Consider the following 22,598-nt stretch of genomic DNA (forward strand, 5'->3'; position numbering starts at 1 on the left):
ATTGCGGTGGCTTCTCTTGTTGCGGAGCAGGGGCTCCAGCGGTGCGGGCTGCAGTAGTTGTGGCTCTTGGGCTCTAGAGCGCAGGCTCAGCAGTTGTGGAGCACCGGCGTAGTTGCTCCGTGGCATGTGGGATCTTCCTGGAACGGGGCTTGAACCCGTGTCCCCTGCATTGGCAGGTGGATTCCTATCCACTGCGCCACCAGGGAAGCCCTGGATATAGAATTTTAAGTTGACTTTTTTTCTTCCAGTACTTAGCAGTGTCACTACACTGACTTCTCATTTGTATAGTTTCCAATGAGAAGTCTTTGTTTTTCTGTACATAATGAGTCTTTTTCCTTACCTCTGTCAACTTTTAACATTTTTTCTTAATCAGTGGTTTTCAACAGTTTGATTATGATATTTCTAAGTGTGGTTTTCTTTGTTTATCTTTCCTGTATTCTGTTGAGCCTCTTTGTTCTGTGGGTTTATGGCTTGAAAAACGTTTGCCTATTATTTCTCTACATATTTTTTTCTATCATCGTCTTCCCTCTAGCTTTTAGACCCCAATTACATGTATATTAGATTGTTTGATATATTGCTACAAATTATTGGTGTTCCCCTTCTTTTCCTTTCTCCCTCCCTCCCTCCCTCCCTCCCTCCTTCCTTCCTTCCTCCCTTTCTACCTTTCTGTTTTTTCTTTTTGTGCTTCATTTTGGATATTTTCTATTGTTGTGGTTTCAAATTAATTGTCCCATCTGCTATTAATCCCATCCAGTGTATTTTTCATTTCAGATCTTGTGTTTTTTATTTCTAGAAGTTTCATTTGGGCTTAAAAAAGATCTTGCCCTTCTCACCTTAACATCGCCATACCTTTCTGCCTTCTTGAGCATGTTGAGCATATTTATAGTAGCTCTTTTAACATCTTTGTCCGCTAAGTTCCGTCTATCTGTTAGTTCTGTGTCTGTTTTTATTTTTTATTTTTTATTTTTTTTTGCGGTACGCGGGCCTCTCACTGCCATGGCCTCTCCCCGTTGCGGAGCACAGGCTCCGGACGCGCAGGCTCAGCGGCCATGGCCCACAGGCCCAGCCGCTCCACGGCAGGGGGGATCCTCCCGGACTGGGGCACGAACCCGCGTCCCCTGCATCGGCAGGCAGACTCTCAACCACTGCGCCACCAGGGAAGCCCCTGTGTCTGTTTTTATTGATCTGTTAGTCTCTTGGTTGTAGGTCATATTTTCCTTCTAGTTTATATGCCTTGTAAATTTTCATTGGATGTCATTGTGAATTTTATGTTGCTGGGTGTTGGATTTTGTTGTATTCCTTTAAATAATGTTGGTCTAAATTTGGCATGCAGTTAAACTTTTTGAAATCACTTTGACATTTTTTTGAGATCCACTTTGTTTTGAGGAAGCTTTGGTAGGGTGGGTCCCTGGCAGCCTTATTTCCTTGAGCTAATTTAGAGTTGCTACTTTTTGAGGACCTTACTTAATGTTTCATGTATTATTAAAACCGTGTAACTCAGACTGGGACTTGAACGCATGCGGCCAGGACTTAAACCTGGCCAAAACTCTGTTTGGGACTCCAACCCACGGTCTTTTTTTTTTTTTTTTTTGTGGTATGCGGGCCTCCCTCTGTTGTGGCTTCTCCCGTTGCGGAGCACAGGCCCCAGACGCACAGGCCCAGCGGCCATGGCTCACGGGCCCAGCCGCTCCGCGGCACGTGGGATCCTCCCAGACCGGGGCGCAAACCCGGTTCCCCTGCATCGGCAGGCGGACGCGCAACCACTGCGCCACCAGGGAAGCCCCCCACGGTCTTTTAATTAGAGTCACTCACCTGGTGTCTGGGCTTACTGAGGCTCAGGTTCTTTATGTCTCAGCGCTGAAGGAATTCCGTGAGAGGCAAAGTGATAGGCAAGAAGCAGATTTATTAATATAGGACGCTTGTAAGAGATGCAAGTGGGCAGGCAAGGGAGCTCTGCCCTGAGGATTAAGTGGGCTACAGTTTTATAGTCAAAGGAAAGGGAGAGGGGAAAAGATTGCCTTCTTTGAGTAGACGTGGGGCTTACATCACTAGTTCCTCCTTCGTATCAGTCAGGAGAGTGTCTGACCCTATGAGGTCAAACTAGGATTATCATAGCACTTATTCAAGTCAGTAGAAGGGTGGTGACATTTTTCTTCCATCTAATGGCCTGGGGCATATCTTGTGCTTTTATTTATGGCTTTATAGTTAAGCAAGCCTGCTTTATTCCACGACGTTCCAATAGCTTTCTTGAACAATCATTAACAACAGTGGTCTCCCAAAGTTTCCTAGGTTTCCCTCTCTATCTATAGTCCCTTACTGGGACTTCTACAACTACCCGTATAACTATCCTATTCTATCCCTATCATTACGAGGTCTTTTCACTCTACTTGGTGGGAATACAAATTGTCTCTACCCTTGTATGAGTTTTGGGACTTCTTTGACCTATTTGTTTTTCATTGGTCCTTTCCCCAACGTTAGGTAGTTTCCTCTCGCAGATGACCTGTCAAAGACTTGAGGGGAGGTGTCTACAGATTTCCAGAGCTCTGTGTTTACAGGTCCCTTCTCTCTGGTACGCTTTAACCAGATTCTGGCTGCTTTGGCTTCCCTGAACATTGTCGGTCTGTCTCCTCAACTCTCTGAGACTGCCAGACTCTGTTGAAGTCCTCCCTCTCTACCCTGCATCCTGGAAACTGCTTCAAGGGTGTAAAGTGAGGCAGTTGTAGGTCTCACCTAATTTTTTCCCCCTTTTCTCAGGGATCCCACTCCTGCTTTGACTGTTGTCCAATATCTGAAAGCTGTTGTTTATTTTATCCAGTTTTGGTTGTATAACCAGAAGGATTAATCAGATCCCTGTTACTCCATCATGGCTGTTTGTAGAAGTACTCGATTATCTTTTCCTTCTTTTCTGTGGGTTAAGATGTGGACCTAAATAAAAGAAGCCAAGAAATCATTTGGCTTGTTCTCAGTGTTTCAGGTGTTAGGCTTAACTGTAATTGAGGCAGAGGAGTCCCTAGTTGCCTATGGTCCAAACCCTTTGATAATAATAAACAAGCAATTTTGCCTGGTACATCCCTTCTCACTTTCATTGTCTGGAACCTATTGCAATGGTAGGGTGGTTGATCAAGAATTATGGTATTCTGAGTCTTGGTTAGGTACTACGTAGTTTTAATAAGTTCTTAATACTCTTACTTTCAACTGAATTAAGACCTATTTTTACTTACTCTTTCTTAGCTATTTCAATTTGCTATTACCTTTAATTTTATCAGTTTTTTTTTGGCTGTATTATTTGCTAGTTAGTTATCTATCTGGTTGTCATTTTTCACTGGGTTGTATTTACTTCATCATGTGTTTTTCTGCATCACAGTAACCTTTAGGATCTTGGAAGGGTTTGATCTTTATTCATTATTATCTTTAGTTTTGTTCCTGCTTCTCTGTTCTTGCTTTCCTTTACCCAGAAATGAATGAGCAAATAAGTAACTGAATAGACATAGACAAATATATTCACATATATATACACACAGTGCATTTTCTCAATTCTAAGACTATTAATTGTGATATATACTATTGATTGAATATACTTTAAAGAAAGAAGAAACATTAAATTTATTTTAAAAATCCTTCTTAGAAATTAACTGACAGAAGCATACATTTATCCATACAGTTTCTATACCATCTTCTTTGGAATCGTAATACAAAAGTGAGTCTAATCCTTTTTCATACTGACATGCTGATTTTCCTCACCTGTTGCTGCTTTTCTATACATTATGATTGTCAGTGTAGTTTTGAGTCATATGGGAAATGTTTGGAATTTAACTGCTTTTCTTTGTTGGCTAAATTCATGGTTTCAGTTTTTCTATAAACTGTGAATTAAATAACTTCTTTTTTGAGTCAGCTGGAAACTTTTGACAGATATCCAGCCCTTGGGTAATAGTACTTTGTAAAATGTAAATTGGTCACACCAGTGTCTCCCAGCTCTGCTAATTCTGTGATCTATTTTGAGGGACTGGGTAATTTCTACTGCCTTTAATTGCTCTTGCTTCTCTCCCAACAGACAATTTTTGCATCACAATAGCTTTTTATTTCAGTGCTTTCTGAAAACATTTTCAAGCTACAGTTAGGCTTTCAGATTTAACTTAAAATTCAAAGGCTTGTGATTTTATCTATGCAGTAAATTCAGCTGTGGTGATATTTGGATAAACCTTCTATGGGAAGGTATTTCCCATAGGTTTACACATGGGCAAGCACATACATCACAACTTACTCTTTTGCTTAACTACTGGTACGTTTTTTGGACATTAATTCTGATACTTCTCCTAGTTTCAGAAACCTAAAAGTATTATTTTAAGAAAAACATTTTTAGAATGAGAAAATATGATTTAGGAATTTAGTATACAATAGCGAGCATAAAGTCTATCACGTGGTAGAATTATTTCATTAGTTTTGAGGTGATCAGGTAGCAGTTAGAAAAATTAGTGTTGAACTGTGTATATGCAAATGTATGGTTAACTTTTTAAAAACTGGAAAACTAGTGAAACTTTGCAAATAGTAACCCAAAGTAAGAAGACTAAAAAATTGACTAAAAAATTAAGTACATCTATATGAAAAAACCAGCACAAAATTAAAAAGAAAAATAACAAAATGGAAAATATTTACAAATTTGACCTTAAATCCTATCTAAAATAACTATGAATATTTTTAAAATATTTACAACACTAAGATTCCAGTAAGTACATTGATAAAGTCATGTCCATTAGGTCAAAATAGAGTTTACATAGAGTAAACAAACCTAAGGAAAAGAGTTCAACCTCCTGGGTAATTAACTGAAACAATAGTGAATAACCTTTTTGTACTTATTGAATAACTGTAATAAATTAGGGAATGAAGTACTCATGCATTGTTTTGGAATTGGTACAGCTGGCCTCCATAAGTACCTTTTTATACTTTTTGAATAACTGTAATAAAGTAGGGAATGAAGTACTCATGCATTGTTTTGGAATTGGTACAGCTGGCCTCCATGGTTTTCTGATGAGAAATTCCCCTGTAGGTAATGCATTGTTTTTCTCTGGCTGCTTACAGGATTTTTTTCTTTGTGTTTAGTTTGAGAAACTTTATTATAATATGTGTATGTTTGGATTTCTTTGGGTTTAACCTGTTTGCAGTTTGCTCAGCTTCTTGAATTTGTTAGTTTATGATTTTCACCAAATTTGAAAAACTGTCATCCGTTATTTCTTCAAATAAGTTTTCAGCCCACATTTTTTCTCCTCTTCTGGGACTTTGATTATGTGAGTGTTGGATCTTATGTAATTGTTCCACAGGTCCCTGAGGCTCCATTATTTTTTTCAATCTATTCTTTTTCTTTTTCTCTTTTTCAGACTGGATGATTTCTGTTGATCGATCTTTAAGTTCACTTTCTTTATGATCGATTCTTTCTTCTGTTATCGACATTCTGCTGTTCAGACCATCTGTTGAATTTAATTTTGGCTATTGTATTTTTCAGTTCTAAAATTTCCATTGATTCTTCTCTATGTCTTCTGTTTCTTTGCTGTGTTTCTGTTTTCCCATTTGTTTCAGTAGTGTTTATAATTGCATTTTGGTTCGTTTTACTGATAGCTGCTTTAAAATCCTGGTTAGATAATTCAGACATGTTTGTCATCTCAGTACTGGTGTCTGTTAATTGTCTTTTCTCATTTAAGTTGAGATCTTTTTGTATATTGCTTTTTTTTTCATGAATATAGTTACAAAAACAAATTACAAGAATAAGAACAAAGAGGAAATAGAACCAATCTAGCTGTATAAACTCAATTTCTTTCTCTATAAAGTAGAAATAATAATATCTACTTCACAGATTTTTTATAAAGACTACATGAGAACACATACATAAAATATCCATCTCAGTCCCTGGCATATAACAATGCTCAGAAAATATTAGTTAACTTTGCTTTTCTTTTTTCTGATTATAGTATTTTGAAATCATTACTGTCAACTACTTGGCATTTTAAGGGAGGAGGTTCTTTAAAAGAAGTCTTAACCTTCCTTTCCTAACTAGTTCTCTAAATTGTAATTATTTAGTACAAAGATCAGCATCTTCCTCATTACTGTCTTAGCTTTTTTGTTGGGGGATGGACCTTTTTGTTGTTAAACCTAGATTAGTTTTCTCCTTGTCCTAGGTCCTAGGTAATTCATCCACTTTCTTCTGTTCCTTAGAGACTCTTTTCTATCTCCAACACTTATCCAGGGCAGAAGTGGAGTGATGTATTGGCAGCTCCCCCTTACTTTCCAGCATGATAAGTACACTTTCCCTTTTTTGCTTTTAGGATTTTACAGCTAAGCTTTACGGGAAAGGTGGAAGGAGTAAGAGGTACAGAAGGGGTGCTGATCATGACAGAAATAAACACAGAGGTGTGACAAAGCTTAGGAAATCCTAATAACCTCTTAAAGTCATTGGTAGTCTCTGACTCTTGCTGAGTTGGTAACTGGATGCCCTATTTCAGGGGTCCCCAACCTCCGGTCTGTGGACCAATACCAGTCCACAGCCTGTTAGAAACGAGGCCACACAGCAGGAGGTGAGTGGCGGGACGGGTGAGCGAGGGAAGCTTCGTCTGCCGCTCCCCATCACTCGCATTACCGCCTGAACCATCCCCCCACCGTCTGTGGAAAAATTGTCTTCCACAAAACCAGTCCCTGGTGCCAAAAAGGTTGGGGACCGCTGCCCTATTGGACCGATGCATCTTGATTTTTTTCTGCTTTCTCCTGAAACCTCTTTGACTTTCATGATGCAGAGTTTTTCCTGAGAAAGTGACATTTAAGCTAAAATTCAGAAAGATGAGTTAGGAGTTACTAGGTGAGAGCAGAAGAATGTGCAGGAAGACAGAACCAGCATATCTGAAGTTCTTGAAGTAACGAAGAAGCATATTGGAGGTACTAAAAGAATGTCAGTACAGAAATAAAAGTGGTGTGGTATCAGCAAAGCGATAGATGCATAGATCATTGGAACAGAGTAGACAGTCCAGAAATAGGATCCACAGAAATATGGTCAGTTCATGTTTTTTTTTAAAAGGGTAGAGTTAATATTTTATTGTCACTTATCAGATGACAGTTAGGTATATAGTGTTTATACTTGACCTTTCTTTTTTGTAAATAAAAAAATTACAAGTTTTAAACAGCCAATGGCTTTACTGGTCATGTCTTCAGAAAACATGTTGAGATTAATTCATTAATGGTGGCTTCAAGGTTTTCCTTATTGGTGCCAGAAAGTTCACCTGCTTTCTGTTCCTTTTTAAAAAACTGGAAGGTTGCCATGCATTTGACTTCACACTCTGAAGCAACATCCTGACAGTCATCCACATCTACTTTGAGGAACACCATGTTGGAATACTTTTCACAGAGAGAATGAAAGAAAGGCTTGATCATTTCGCAAGTCCCACACCATGTGGCTGAGAAGTCGACTACTAGGAGTTTCTCTCCTGCATTGTTCAAGGCCTCCTGAAAAGCATACTTACTCTCAATCTGCTTCACCATTTTGGCTGCTGGGGTCTGATGAGCGACCTCATGGTGGAAGCAATGAAAACGGATCCAAGGGGCTGGACAGAGCTTTGGCCAGTTGATTTTTGAAAAAGTTGCAAAAGCAATTCAGGAGAGAAACAGTGACCTTTTTAGTAAATGGTGTTGGCTTTGCATTCATATGCAAAAAAAGAATCTTGATTTATACTTCACACCTTTATATAACAATTAATTCAAAATGCATCATAGGGGTCTTCCCTGGTGGCGCAGTGGTTGAGAGTCCCCCTACCGATGCAGGGGATGCGGGTTCGTGCCCTGGTACGGGAAAATCCCACGTGCCGCGGAGCGGCTGGGCCCGTGAGCCATGGCTGCTGAGCCTGCATGTCCGGAGCCTGCGCTCCGCAATGGGAGAGGCCACAACAGTGAGAGGCCCGCGTACCACAAAAAAAAAAAAAAAAACTGCATCATAGATCTAAATGTAAACTGTGAAACTGTAAAGTTCTTGGAAGAAGGCATAAGGGAGAATATTTGTGACTTGAGGTTAGGCAAAGAATACTTAGATATGACACCAAAAGCATGATCCATTAAAGGAAAAAAATTGATAAATTGGACTTTATAGAAATTAAAAAAGCTTTTTGCTCTGTGAAAGACACTGTTAAGAGAATACAAATACAAGCTACAAAGTGGGAGTAAATATTTGACTATCACATATCCAATAAAGGACTTATGTCAAGAATATATAAAGAACTCTCAAAACTCAAGAGTAAAGAAACAAACAACTAAGTTTAAAAATGGACAAAAGAGGGCTTCCCTGGTGGCGCAGTGGTTGCGCGTCCGCCTGCCGATGCGGACAAAAGACATAGACATTCCATCAGAGGATATAAGGTTGATAAATAAATACATGAAAAGTTGTTCAAAATCATCATTTCTTTTAAAAATCATTTTCTTTTAAAATCAAAATCATTTCTTTTAAAAAAAGAAAATTTGGAATTTGCAGAAAAGTTGCAACGGTAGTACAGGGTGAAATTTGTTAGTCTTTCCTTCTTTTTGATAGCTCTGACACTTTTGAATAGTACTGGTCTGGTATTTTGTAGAATGTCCCTCAGTTGGGTTTGTCTCATGTTTTTCCGATGATTACACTTAGGCTATAGTGTTTTGGGAAGAATACTACAAGAGGTGAAGGACCCCTTTACATTATATCGCGGAGTACAATATCAACATTATCACTGGTGGCGTGGTGGTGTTAACCTTAATTTTTTTTTTTTTTTTACACTTTGGAAAACAGTTTGGTACTTTTTTATGGAGTTAAACATACAGTACCGTACAACCCAGTAACCACCCTCTGGGTACTTACTCTAGAGGACAAAAACTCAATTTCACATAAAAATCTCTACACAAATGTTCATAGCAGTTCTATTCATGATCACCCCGAACTAGAAACAACCTGATGTTTTTCTGATGGGTAAATAGATAAATGATGGTACATCCATACAGTGGATTACTATTCAGCAACAAAAAGGAATACATTATTATTATTATTTTTAAAATAAATTTATTTATTTATTTTTGGCTGTGTTGGGTCTTAGTTGCTGCGCACAGGTTTTCTCTAGTTGCGGTGGGTGGGGGGATCCTCTTCGCTGCAGTGCGCGGGTTTCTTATTGTGGTGGCTTCTCTTGTTGTGGAGCATGGGCTCTAGGCGTGCAGGCTTCAATAGTTGTGGCATGCAGGCTCAGTAGTTGTGGCTCATGGGCTTAGTTGCTCCGTGGCATGTGGGATCTTCTGGACCAGGGCTCGAACCCATGTCCCCTGCAGTGGCAGGCGGGTTCTTAACCACTGCGCCACCAGGGAAGCCCAGGAATAAATTATTGATTCATGTGACAACTGGATGAAGTTTCTGTTGGGGTAATGGAACTTTCTGTATTGTGGTTGTGGTGGTGGTTACATGACTCTATATGTATTGCTAAAACTCATAGAACTGTACATGCAAAAAAGTTTCTTTTATTGTATGATAGTTTACAAAATGTAATTTTAAAAAAGTGAAGCTAAAGTAAAAAGAAAAAAGAGTACATACCTGGAACACAAAGAACAATAGCAAAAATAGCAAAAATGGTACGACTGAAGAATGGAGAGTAACCACATCATTTAGTCCTTCTAGGACTTAATGGATTTTAAGCAGGGGAATGACCTGACCAAGACATTTTAAAAGAGAGGTTTATGAAATCTCTTTGATCTTCAGTGTGGAGAATGCATTGATGGGAGATAGATTGAAGATCTAAGAGGAAGAATAGAAAATAAGACATTTCTTGCATCTTTCCCACAAATTTTGGTAAAACCCAATTCCTGAAGTCTATTTTTGGTATTAGGATCTTGTGATGATAAGAATAATTATAATTACAAGTACTCCTTTTGACTTTTTTAATATAACCTATATTTTTGTACATTATACTCTGCTTTTCATATGAATAAATGAGACTCAGTTACCAAGTAACATGATTTTGCCTAGTTGTGTCTATCCAATATTTTGGTTTCAAAAGTGTGACCATCTTAAAAAAAATTACTTATGCAGTTCTTGGTATATTATTATACTTGCTCTTATTTTGTAAAAATGTGTAGAAGATTAAAGAAATTCAGCTGAGGATGATAATTATAAGTACGCTTATAAATTGAATATTAGTTAAGACCAAGATGAAAATTACAAATCTTTGGCTTCAGTCAGTGCTTATTGGATTAAAGAATATTAATCCAATATTGTGTGTGAAGTAAAAGAACAGATTTTTAAGAAAATGTGGAAACGTAATTATATTGTTGACAACAGGTCAGGTGAAATTAGGGACATACATGTTTTTGAAAAACGTAATAGTATCCTCCTTTTATCTTTTCACACATTTTAGTTTTCATACAAATTTTCGGGAGTAGAGTATGTATAAATATAATGAATTTCCTGCAATGCTAGTGTTGCTATAAGAAAATCTATTATGTCAAACTCATGAAATTGCCATTCTTTGAAGGCAAAAATGTTAGAATGTTGGCAGTTTCGTGTGGTTGAACCTAATATTTTTTTCCCAGATTGATTACATTCTTGTCTATAAGTTCTTGATTTAGAGAAGGGTATATTTTATAGTTAATTTTCTAGGAGATATATCTTGGTTCTGGTTCTGTAAAAAGTCAAAAAAGATTCATTGATTTGCAAAGAGACAGCAAAAATGTGAATTAATATTCTTTTTTTTTTTTTTTTTTTTTTTTGTGGTGGTATGCGGGCCTTCCTCTGTTGTGGCCTCTCCCGTTGCGGAGCACAGGCTCCGGACGCGCAGGCTCAGCGGCCGTGGCTCACGGGCCCAGCCGAGTATGTATAAATATAATGAATTTCCTGCAATGCTAGTGTTGCTATAAGAAAATCTATTATGTCAAACTCATGAAATTGCCATTCTTTGAAGGCAAAAATGTTAGAATGTTGGCAGTTTCGTGTGGTTGAACCTAATATTTTTTTCCCAGATTGATTACATTCTTGTCTATAAGTTCTTGATTTAGAGAAGGGTATATTTTATAGTTAATTTTCTAGGAGATATATCTTGGTTCTGGTTCTGTAAAAAGTCAAAAAAGATTCATTGATTCGCAAAGAGACAGCAAAAATGTGAATTAATGTTCTTTTTTTAAACATAAGTTTTACCCACAGAAATGGGTAAATTTTTGAAATGCTAACAAGATTGGTTGATTTGCAAAGAGACAGCAAAAATGTGAATTAATATTCTTTTTTTTTTTTTTTTTTTTTTTTTTTGTGGTATGCGGGCCTTCCTTAACAAGATTGGTGAAACTAAAGCCCATCTTGGGCATTTCTACAGTCCTGGTTCTTCCTGTTCTCTCCGTGGTTAATATTTGGTGTCTGTCTTTTCAGATATTTTCAGCCATTTATATTTATGTACTTACATACATATATCCACACATATACACTGATTTATATATGTAAGTATACATATATACACACATATTTGTAGGAAATATATAGTATTGTATGGATTATTTTTTGTAAGTGGTATATTTATATATTTTGGCAGTATGATTTTTTCAGTCTCCAGCATGTTTAGATCTGTGTTTTGTTGTTGTTATTTTCAGTTTATGCATTGTGTTTTGTACGATGGCTGTACCAGTTTTATTTGGGCCCTCAGGGTTTTTACTGCAGATTGTTTATAATTTTTTAAAACTACGAACAGTGGAGTCAGGAGTGTCCTGTATGTACTTTCTCATGCACCTGCATGATAGTTCCTTTAAGATAAAAAGAAGTGGAATTACTGAACCATATGGTATATGCACTTTAAATGTTTTATAGGGAAATTTTCAAGTAGACAAAATAGCAGAGTGAACTTCTACTCGCCTTCAACAGTTATCATCCCGTGATCAATCTTGTTTTATCTGTATTCTCACTTACTTCATCCCTTCTCACATTTTTGAAACAAATTGAGATATCGTGTCATTTGATCTGCAAATATTTCATATGTTTCTGGAAAATATAAGTTTTTTTTTTTTTTAGAGAAAAACACAATCGTAGTACTATTATCACACTTGAAAATTAACAATAAATCTTTAAAAAAATTTTTTTTAGTTTTTATTTATTTATTTATTTACTTATTGGCTGTGTTGGGTCTTCTTTGCTGCGCGTGGGCTTTCCCTACTTGTAGAGAGTGGGGGCTACTCTTCGATGTGGTGCTCAGGCTTCTCATTGCAGTGGCTTAGCTTGTTGTGGAGCATGGGCTCTAGAGTGCAGGCTCAGTAGTTGTGGCACACAGGCTTAGTTGCTCAGCGGCATGTGGGATCTTCCCAGACCAGGGCTTGCACCTGTGTCCCCTGTGTTGGCAGGCGGATTTTTAACCACTGTGCCACCAGGGAAGCCCAACAATAATTCTTTAGTATCATTAAATATTCAGTCAGTGTTCAAATTTTAAACTGTTTTAATGTCAGAAACATTTTCTTCCATATTTTTTTACTTCTTTGAATTAGGATCCAGATGAGGTTTACAGTTTGATTGGTTGATATACCTTTAAAAAAAAGTCTTTCAAACTATTTTTCCTCTTTTTCTCCCTCCCTCTCTTTCTCCCATCCCTTCTCTCTTTCTTTCACTCCATCTCCCTGATTCCCCTTTCTTTCTCTGTCTCCAGCTTCCTTTCTTCCTCCCTCCCTCCTTCCTCCCCTCCCTCTCTCCCTGTCTCTCTTTTTTAAATTTTGCAGTATATTGATTGAAGAGCCTGGGTGGTTTGCCCTGCAGATTTTTTCCATACTCTAGCTCTTGCTTATTGCATCCCATGGCATTGCTTAACTTGTTTTTTGTTCTCTGCATTTTCTGTAAATTTTTAGTTAGGTACGGAGGCTTGATGTGATTCAGGTTTGATTTCTTTTTGTTAAGACTGTTTTATAGAAAGTGTTGTCATTTTCTATAAGGAGGCACGTAAATATAGTGATGATACATGCAATTTTTTTTAAGATATTTTTTGATGTGGACCATTTTTAAAGTCTTTATTGAATTTGTTACAATATTGCTTATGTTTTATGTTTTGGTTTTTTGGCCACGAGGCATGTAGGATCTTAGCCCCCCAGACCAGGGATCAAACCTGCACCCCTTACACTGGAAGGCGAGGTCCCAACCACTGGACAGCCAGGGAAGTCCCGATACACGCAGTTTTGATTTGGAAGATATTGCCAGATTGTCTTCCAGAACTGTTGTTTCAGTCTATACCTTTATCATTAAGTTTTTGAGAGTATCATTTCATACACTTGGGAACTGTTACTGTCTAGCTTTCAAATTTTTTGGAAAATGTCTTCTCAGTCTTTAATATTTAATTCACTAATTACTAGTAAGGTTTTTTTTTTTTCCTATTTTTTATTTTTTAGGGTTATTTGTATTTTTTCTAACGGGAATCGCCTATTCACAGTATGCTTTGTTTCTTTTCCTGTTGGTTGTTGAACATTTTTCTTACTGATGTAGAATTTCTTTAGGTCTTTTGATTACTCATCCTTTTTTTGTTTCCTGTTTTTATGATGCCAAATATTTTCTCTTAGGTTTTTACTAGTGTTTCATTTTGATTATATTGTCCTTTGGTATACAGAAATTATACCAGTCAGATCAATCAGTCTTTTCCTTTATGACTTATGTGTACTTTTCAGTTTATGTGAGAAAGGTTTCTTTGCCTAGAGGCATAAAAATATTCACTTACATTTTTTTAATTATAAAGAACACATAACATAAAAGTTGCCATCTTAACCATTTTTAAGTGTACAGTTGAGTAGTATTAAGTACATTCACCTTGTGCAACTGATCTCCAGAACTTTTTCATCTTGCAAAACTGCAACTTTATACCCATTAAACAACGATAACTTGAGATTAAGTTTTCATGTTTAGGTGTTTTATCCTCTGACTTTTTTTTTCTTTTTCTTTCTTTCTTTTTACTTTTGATATCTGGTAGGATAAATAAAACTGGTTTGTTGTTTTTCATAATTCTGTTTGTTATTTAAATATATATGTACATGCATATACATGTCTTTATGTTTTTAATATACTTCATAAGAGGCATGAAAAATTCTGCTAGGATATTATCTGGATTTATATATTAATTTGAGGAAAATTAATATTTTTATTATGTATATTGACTGTTTCTCCATTCAAACTCAAAAGTTTTGTTCTTTTGGAAACTTAGTTTTCTACTAGAAGACCTTACTCATATTCCACAGAATTCTTTATTCCTAGGTAATTTTTATTTTTGTTTCTTCTGGGACGGAGTGATTCTGATTTTTTTTAAAAAAATTGTAGTCCATCTGTTTCCAGTTCTGATTTCCCCTTTCCCTTCTTTATTTTATTTTACATTTTCACTGCATTTGTCACCTTCTAGCAGATTTGATGATTTACTTATTTATTATGTGTGTTGTTATTACCTATCTTCCTTACCCTCTCCCCAAATCTAGAATGTAATTTCTACAAGGACAGGGATCTGTCTTTATGAGTTTTATATTCCCTTTGAGTTTTATAAGGATAGGTATTCATTTATATGTAAATAATGACTTTTGGGGAGTCTTTTCCTTTCTAGCATTAATATATTTTTTCCCTTAATTTATTGCATTGGGTAAGCCTTCCAGTACTATGTTGAATATAGTACATGTGATTTCGCACATTATTAACTTGTTCTTAACATACATGAGAATGCATCTGTTACTTTATTCATAGGTATAATGTTTACCATTGGTTTCTGATAGGTTTTAACAAAATAGGGAAGTTCATTTTTTGTTCTTACCTTGCCAAGGGTTTTTATTTTTGGATTTTGAATTTTATCAGTGGGCAAAGGCACATAAATAATCTCTTGGGGAGTTTTCACCATTTGTAGATGATACCACCAAGAGGCAGGAGAGTTGAACATATAGTGGTTGCTAAGAAACAGAAACTGAGGAGACCTTTTGGCCATCTTACAGGGGTGGAGAGACTGCTGGAGTTCAGGGTTACCAAGGCATCTAGAGCTTGAATGACCAAGATGGTGAAGAGAATATAAGCATAGAGAAGTGAGCCAAAAGTCTGAACCATGTTTCCACCAGAATTTGTTGCAGATTAGTAAACTGCACAAGCCAATAGGCAGAAAAGTTGAGCTGAAGGTGGCTACTAAGAGGTTGAGATGCTAAGCAGAATTTGCAGCAGTCTCATGGTACTAAAGAGAGGAGTTCTGGTACATATCTGAGGCTTTCAGTTGAGATCTCTAAATAACTATATCCTAACAGTAAGGGTAAACCAGAGAAGGAGACCAGGTCATTTTTTTTTTTTAATTGAAGTATAGTTGATGTATAATGTTACGTCACAGGTGTACAATATAGTGATTCTTAATTTTTAAAGGTTATACTCCATTTATAGTTATTATAAAATATTGGCTATATTCCCTGTGTTGTACAATATATCGTTGTAGCTTATTTTATACATAATAGTTGTGCCTCTTAATTCCATACCCCTGTGTTGCCCCTCCCCTTCCCCTCTCCCCACTGGTAACCACTAATTTGTTCTCTATATCTGTGAGTCTGCTTCTTTTTTGTTATATTCACTAGTTTGTTGTATTTTTTAGATTCCACATATGTTATCATACAGTATTTGTCTTCCTGTGTCTGACTCATTTCACTTAGCATAATACCCTCTAAGTTCATTCATGTTGCTGCATATGGCAAAATTTCATTCTTTTTTATGGCTGAGTAGTATTCCATTGTGTGTGTGTGTGTGTGTGTGTGTGTGTGTGTGTGTATGTGTGTGTGTGTATGTGTGTGTATACACATATACCACATCTTCTTTATTCATTTATCTCTTGATAGACACTGAGGTTGCTTCCATATCTTGGCTATTGTACATAATGCTGCTATGAACATTGGGGTGCGTGTTGATAAGTCTTAATATGATTGAAAATTGTCTTCAAATTAGCTTAATCTCTGATTGGATTAGCTCCTGTTGCCTACCAGAAACTAAAGAAAATCTTCTATTGAAAAAGATAATATCAGTCACAGCCTCTACAGTTTTTGTTATGCAATATCTGACATTCAATCTCCAGATTCCAGGCATGCCAAGAGTCATGAACAAGAGAAAAACAGATATAGAAACACATGATCAGATGTGGACTTCAATGCCACTTCCTTCACCCCTCTTTTGTTTCAGACAAGAAATCTATCATTTGATTTGTTTTTCCCCTATAGGTAAAGCATCATTTCTCTCTTGCCGTTTTCATTACATTTTCTTTGTCTTCAGTTTTCAGAAGTTTAACTGTGAACTGTCTTGGTATGGATTGCTTTGGGCTTATGCTGTGTAGGATTCACTTAGCTTCTGGAATCTGTAAGTTTGTGTGTTTTGCCAAGCTTGAGAAGTTACAAGTTTTTGTTTCTTAGAGGACTTTTTCAGTCTTACCCTCTTTCTTCTCTCTTTTTGGGACTCAGATGACATGGAAGATAAATTTTTTTTTAAAGGTTTTTAAAAAATTATTTTTTAAAAAATTAATTAGTTAATTAATTAATTTTTGGCTGCGTTGGGTCTTCATTGCTGCATGCGGGCTTTCTCTAGTTGTGGTGAGCAAGGGCTGTTCTTTGTTGCGGTGCACAGGCTTCTCATTGCGGTGGCTTCTCTTGTTGCGGAGCACAGGCTTTAGGCGCGTGGGCTTCAGTAGTTGTGGCTTGCGGGCTCTAGAGCACAGGCTCAGTAGTTGTGGTGCACGGGCTTAGTTGCTCCACAGCATGTGGGATCTTCCCAGACCAGGGCTTGAACCTGCATCCCCTGCCTTGGGAGGCCGATTCTTAACCACTGCACCAGGGAAGTCCCGGAAGATAAGTCTTTTGTTGTAGTCCCACAGGACCCCAAGGCTCTGTTTATTTGTTTTCAGGTTTTTCTCTCTGTTATTCAGATTGGGTAGTTTCTATTGTTCTGTCTTCCAGTTCAGTGATTCTTCCCTCTGTCCTCTCCATTCTACTGTAGTTCTCATCTGTTGAGTCTTTTGTTTCAGTTTTTATATTTTTTCAGTTCTGAAATCTTTTTTTTTTTGGTGTATTTTTTCTTTGTTGGGAGTCCCTATTTTTTTGTTTATTTGTTTCAAGCATGTGCATAACTGCTCTTTGAGACATTTTTATAATGGCCACTTCAAACATTGTGTCAGGAGGGGTGCCATCAGGGTTTTAAGCCAGGATCTACCTCTCAATAACTTTATGAATCCGCGCAACCTCTGGGGTTTTTATCTGTAATTTAATCTCTATGTACCTCACTTTTCACATGTGTAAAATGGGATTAATAACAGTAATTAGTGACAGTAACTGCTTCACAGAATTATGGTAAGGGTAGAGTTAATGTGTATAATATGTTTATAGCATTAGCTAAGCACATAATATATGTTCAGTAAATATTACTTAATACTAAAAAAAAAATCCTCATCAGATAATCTTACCATCTCCCTCATCTTGGTAGTGGCTTCTGTGGATTGTCTTTTTTCATTCAGTTTGACATATTTCTTGTTATGATGAGGTTATGAGAGTTCTTGTTATGATGAGTGATTTTTATTTGATACTTGGACATTTTGGATATTATATTCTGAGACTCAGGATCTTATTTACACTTTCTGATGTAGCTGGCTTCTTCTGGCACTGCTCCAACATGGGAAAGAGAGGAGTGCTCTGTCACATTACTGCCCAGAGGGCATAGAAGTCCACGTTCCTCACCCTGCCTCTGTTGACTCTCAAGTTGGTGGGAGATTCCTCATTACTGCTTGTCAGGGAAGTAGTTGTGGTGCACGGGCTTAGTTGCTCCACAGCATGTGGGATCTTCCCAGACCAGGGCTTGAACCTGCATCCCCTGCCTTGGGAGGCCGATTCTTAACCACTGCACCAGGGAAGTCCCGGAAGATAAGTCTTTTGTTGTAGTCCCACAGGACCCCAAGGCTCTGTTTATTTGTTTTCAGGTTTTTCTCTCTGTTATTCAGATTGGGTAGTTTCTATTGTTCTGTCTTCCAGTTCAGTGATTCTTCCCTCTGTCCTCTCCATTCTACTGTAGTTCTCATCTGTTGAGTCTTTTGTTTCAGTTTTTATATTTTTTCAGTTCTGAAATCTTTTTTTTTTGGTGTATTTTTTCTTTGTTGGGAGTCCCTATTTTTTTGTTTATTTGTTTCAAGCATGTGCATAACTGCTCTTTGAGACATTTTTATAATGGCCACTTCAAACATTGTGTCAGGAGGGGTGCCATCAGGGTTTTAAGCCAGGATCTACCTCTCAATAACTTTATGAATCCGCGCAACCTCTGGGGTTTTTATCTGTAATTTAATCTCTATGTACCTCACTTTTCACATGTGTAAAATGGGATTAATAACAGTAATTAGTGACAGTAAATGCTTCACAGAATTATGGTAAGGGTAGAGTTAATGTGTATAATATGTTTATAGCATTAGCTAAGCACATAATATATGTTCAGTAAATATTACTTAATACTAAAAAAAAAATCCTCATCAGATAATCTTACCATCTCCCTCATCTTGGTAGTGGCTTCTGTGGATTGTCTTTTTTCATTCAGTTTGACATATTTCTTGTTATGATGAGGTTATGAGAGTTCTTGTTATGATGAGTGATTTTTATTTGATACTTGGACATTTTGGATATTATATTCTGAGACTCAGGATCTTATTTACACTTTCTGATGTAGCTGGCTTCTTCTGGCACTGCTCCAACATGGGAAAGAGAGGAGTGCTCTGTCACATTACTGCCCAGAGGGCATAGAAGTCCACGTTCCTCACCCTGCCTCTGTTGACTCTCAAGTTGGTGGGAGATTCCTCATTACTGCTTGTCAGGGATGGGAGTTCTGGCCTCCACTGACTTTTCCTTGGCTGGGAAGGCAGGTGTGCCTCAGTACACACCTGTACTGAGGGGGAGGGGAGGGCCTTTTTACTGTTGGACAGTGGTGAAAGGCCCGACTCCACTAGGACTCTTCTGACACCAGCCTACACCAGGAAGGGGGAAGTACACCTTCTTACTGCCAGGTGGACATCTAAGCTCTCCATGTGGTCTTCACTGACACCAAGGGGAAGGAGGTCTCATTATCACCTGGTAGGGACCAACTCCCAAATGGCCTTCTCCGACACCACTGTGGTGGGGAGTATGGGGTGCCTTGTTACAGTTTGGCAGAGGTGGAAGTCTAGGCTCTCCACTTGACCTTTGCTGGTGGCACTGGCACCACAGTTCTGTTTTGTTTTGTTTTATGGTGTTTGTCTGGGTATAACAGCTTTTTGTCTAGATTGTTTCTTTCCTGATCTTTTGGCTAGGAGAACAGGATTTTGTTTTGTTTGTATGGTTTTTTGGAGGGTCTGGGCCTCTTGGTATTTCTAGGTTGACAGCTTCTTCAACTCCAAGTCTAGAATATATAGGGCACAGAAGAAAACCCGTAGAACTCACCATCATGTTGTTTTCCTTAGATCTGGTGATTTCTACCTGATCTGCTTTCTTCTCTCCACCTTTGGAGTCTTCTTACGTTTGTTATATATGTTGTCCAGGACTTTTAGTTTTACTGAGTGAGAAGAATAGGGAAAAATACATCTATTCCACCTTCCCAGAAGTGGAAGTCCTCAAGTACTTTAAATTCTTAATTATTTAGTTTTCATTATAATTAATATTACCTTTTAGTCTGCTTGCCACATGCTTGACTGGGTAGAATTTTATCAGTGTGCCTCACTTATAGGGCTTAAAATTTTTTTTTAAATGAAAGTGTGGCTCACCATCTAGAAGTAGAAGCTTTAGAATTAATCTTTTAGTCTTAATTATTTTGGAGAAAGAGCAATAATTTTCTATATCCCATTTTATTAAAAAATATATACATAAAACCTCTAGTTTTTGTTTGCTTCAAGAGAATGTCTCAAGGTAGCTTATGTATTAATTATGAATATCTTAATGAATTAAGAATACTACTTTAAATATATTAAATTTATTTACTGCCACCACCCTCACCCCCACCCCTACTCTCATTTTCTAGAGCAGATTGCATTAATTTCATGTGATTGATCCAAATAGCTATGACTGACTGTAATACTGTTTTCCTGATTTCAGGTTGTCTTTACAACTACGTCAGAGGTTGAGTTAATATGCTAAGAAATCACTAAGTACTGTTCTGAGGGTTTTTGAAATAAATGGGGTAAGTTTAATATCCTCTTAAATAGTACTTGGATTTTTATAGTGAGTTCCTGATTTCGGCCTACATGTGCCAGACATGAAGCTGGACGCATCAGGCGGGAAGCAAACTTTGAGTTTGCTCTTTGCTTGTAGTGCTTTTCAGTTTTCTTTTGGATCAGGAGCCCCTTGGAGGGTTTACTTAAAGCTGTAGTCACTTTTCACAAACATTCACAGATGTTCAGAGAGTTCGAGGACCTTCTGAAGTCCCCCAGAGTTCACAGGCCTTGGGTCAACCATCTCCTCTATAGTTTTTGAGACTTTTTTACATGCTTTGTTGCTCTTTTAAATATCACAACAACCCTGAGAATTAGTGGCTTGTATTCATATTTAACAGTGAAGAAACTGCTGCTCAAAGTGGTGTGTGATTTATCTGGTCATGTAGCTGTCAAACATGAGTCTAGAATTGAAGACTTTCCTAAATTGTGACAGTTTCTCAGGGGGGCATCAACATTTTCTAAGGTTCTTGATACTTAGTGTCAAATTGCTTCCTAATAAGGTACTGTCACCTTTTCCTCACTCTCAGCAATTGAGCCTGCCTTTTTCACCACATTATCACATTGAGTTTTTCCCCACCCCAGTGTTTGCTAAACTGATATATATACAATGATATTTAATTTCTTTGTTTGGATTAGGGTCCTCTATCCATTTATCCATCAGTCTGACCAGTTTTTATATAATTATGTATAAAACTTAATGTTTTAAAAATACTAATTTTGTCATTTTTTACACATACTTTTACCCTTTTTATTTGCCTTTTAATTTTATATGATTTCTTTTTTATGTATAGAAGTTTAGAAAATAAGTATGTATTCAGATTTCTTCTAATTTTTTCTCTTTTCTTGTGGGATCCTCCCGGACCGGGGCGCGAACCCGGTTCCCCTGCATCGGCAGGCGGACGCGCAACCACCGCGCCACCAGGGAAGCCCCTCTTTTCTTTTTTTAGTGTAGAAATATTCAAAGATTTGACACACTTAAGTGAATGCAGACACACACATATACTTAGACTTTTTTAAATTTTAAAAACATAATGGGAATCTAAAAGAAAAGAAAAGGAATGTCATTTAAGTTGCAATTATTTGACTTCTTTTTGTCATATGTTTATTGGCTCTTGGTCTTCTATCATTTAAAAAATTTTTTAACCATTTTTTTAATTGAAGTATAGTTAATTTACAGTGTTGTGTTAGCTTCAGGTGTACAGCAAAGTGATTCAGTTATATATATATTCAGTTATATTCAGATATAGATATATATATAGATATATATATATACACACTTTTTCAGATTCTGTTCCACTCTAAGATATTACAAGACATTGAGTATAGTTCCCTGTGCTATACAGTAGGTCCTTGGTGTTTATCTGTTGTTTTCTGTATAGTAGTATATATCTGTTAATCCCAAACTTCTAATTTACCCCCGCCCCCGCAACCTGCTATACCCTCTAGTAACCATAAGTTTGTTTTGTATGTCTGAGTCTTTCTGTTTTGTAAATAAGTTCATTTGTATCATTTTTTTTAGATTCCACATATAAGTGATATCATATGGTATTTGTCTTTCTCTGTCTGACTTACTTCACTTAGTATGATCTCTGGGTTCATCCATGTTGCCGCAAATGGCATTATTGTTCTTTCTTATGACTGAGTAGTATTCCATTGTGTATATGTACCACATCTTTTAGTATTCCATTGTATATATGTACCACATCTTCTTTATCCATTCCTCCATTGATGGTGTTTTCTGTATAGTAGTATATATCTGTTAATCCCAAACTTCTAATTTACCCCCGCCCCCGCAACCTGCTATACCCTCTAGTAACCATAAGTTTGTTTTGTATGTCTGAGTCTTTCTGTTTTGTAAATAAGTTCATTTGTATCATTTTTTTTAGATTCCACATATAAGTGATATCATATGGTATTTGTCTTTCTCTGTCTGACTTACTTCACTTAGTATGATCTCTGGGTTCATCCATGTTGCCGCAAATGGCATTATTGTTCTTTCTTATGACTGAGTAGTATTCCATTGTGTATATGTACCACATCTTTTAGTATTCCATTGTATATATGTACCACATCTTCTTTATCCATTCCTCCATTGATGGGCATTTAGGTTGCTTCCACGTCTTGGCTATTGTAAACAGTGCTGCAGTGAACATTGGGGTGCATGTATCTTTTTGAATTAGAGTTTTGTCCAGGAGTGGGATTGCAGGATCATATGGTAACTCTATTTTTAGTTTTTTAAGGAACCCCCTACCGTTCTCTATAGTTGCTGCACCAGTTTACGTTCCCACCAACAGTGTAGGAGGGTTCCCTTTTCTCCACACCCTCTCCAACATTTGTTATTTGTAGACTTTTTAATGTTTAATGGTGGCCATTCTGACTGGTGTGAGGTGATACCTCATTGTAGTTTTA

At 37.1% G+C, this 22,598-nt stretch overlaps 2 protein-coding genes across 2 annotated transcripts in view; one reads left to right on the plus strand and one right to left on the minus strand.

Annotated features, from left to right (window-relative positions):
• The window catches only part of NCOA1 (nuclear receptor coactivator 1), a 269,372-nt gene that overhangs the window by 73,220 nt on the left and 173,554 nt on the right, over positions 1-22,598 (plus strand). The window lies entirely within an intron of this gene.
• LOC114487348 (thioredoxin-like) lies at positions 6,444-8,165 on the minus strand. Its single transcript, XM_055089068.1, has one exon. The coding sequence runs from the start codon at positions 7,516-7,518 to the stop codon at positions 7,180-7,182; it is 339 nt and encodes a 112-aa protein (XP_054945043.1). The 5' UTR covers positions 7,519-8,165; the 3' UTR covers positions 6,444-7,179.

Source organism: Physeter macrocephalus, chromosome 12 (genome assembly GCF_002837175.3).
Source record: "Physeter macrocephalus isolate SW-GA chromosome 12, ASM283717v5, whole genome shotgun sequence".
Classification (NCBI taxonomy): Eukaryota; Metazoa; Chordata; class Mammalia; order Artiodactyla; family Physeteridae; genus Physeter; species Physeter macrocephalus.

What these genes read in the sequence shown, in the direction of transcription:
- LOC114487348 (XM_055089068.1), bottom strand. Translation starts at nt 7,518, where the DNA reads ATGGTGAAGCAGATTGAGAGTAAGTATGCTTTTCAGGAGGCCTTGAAC.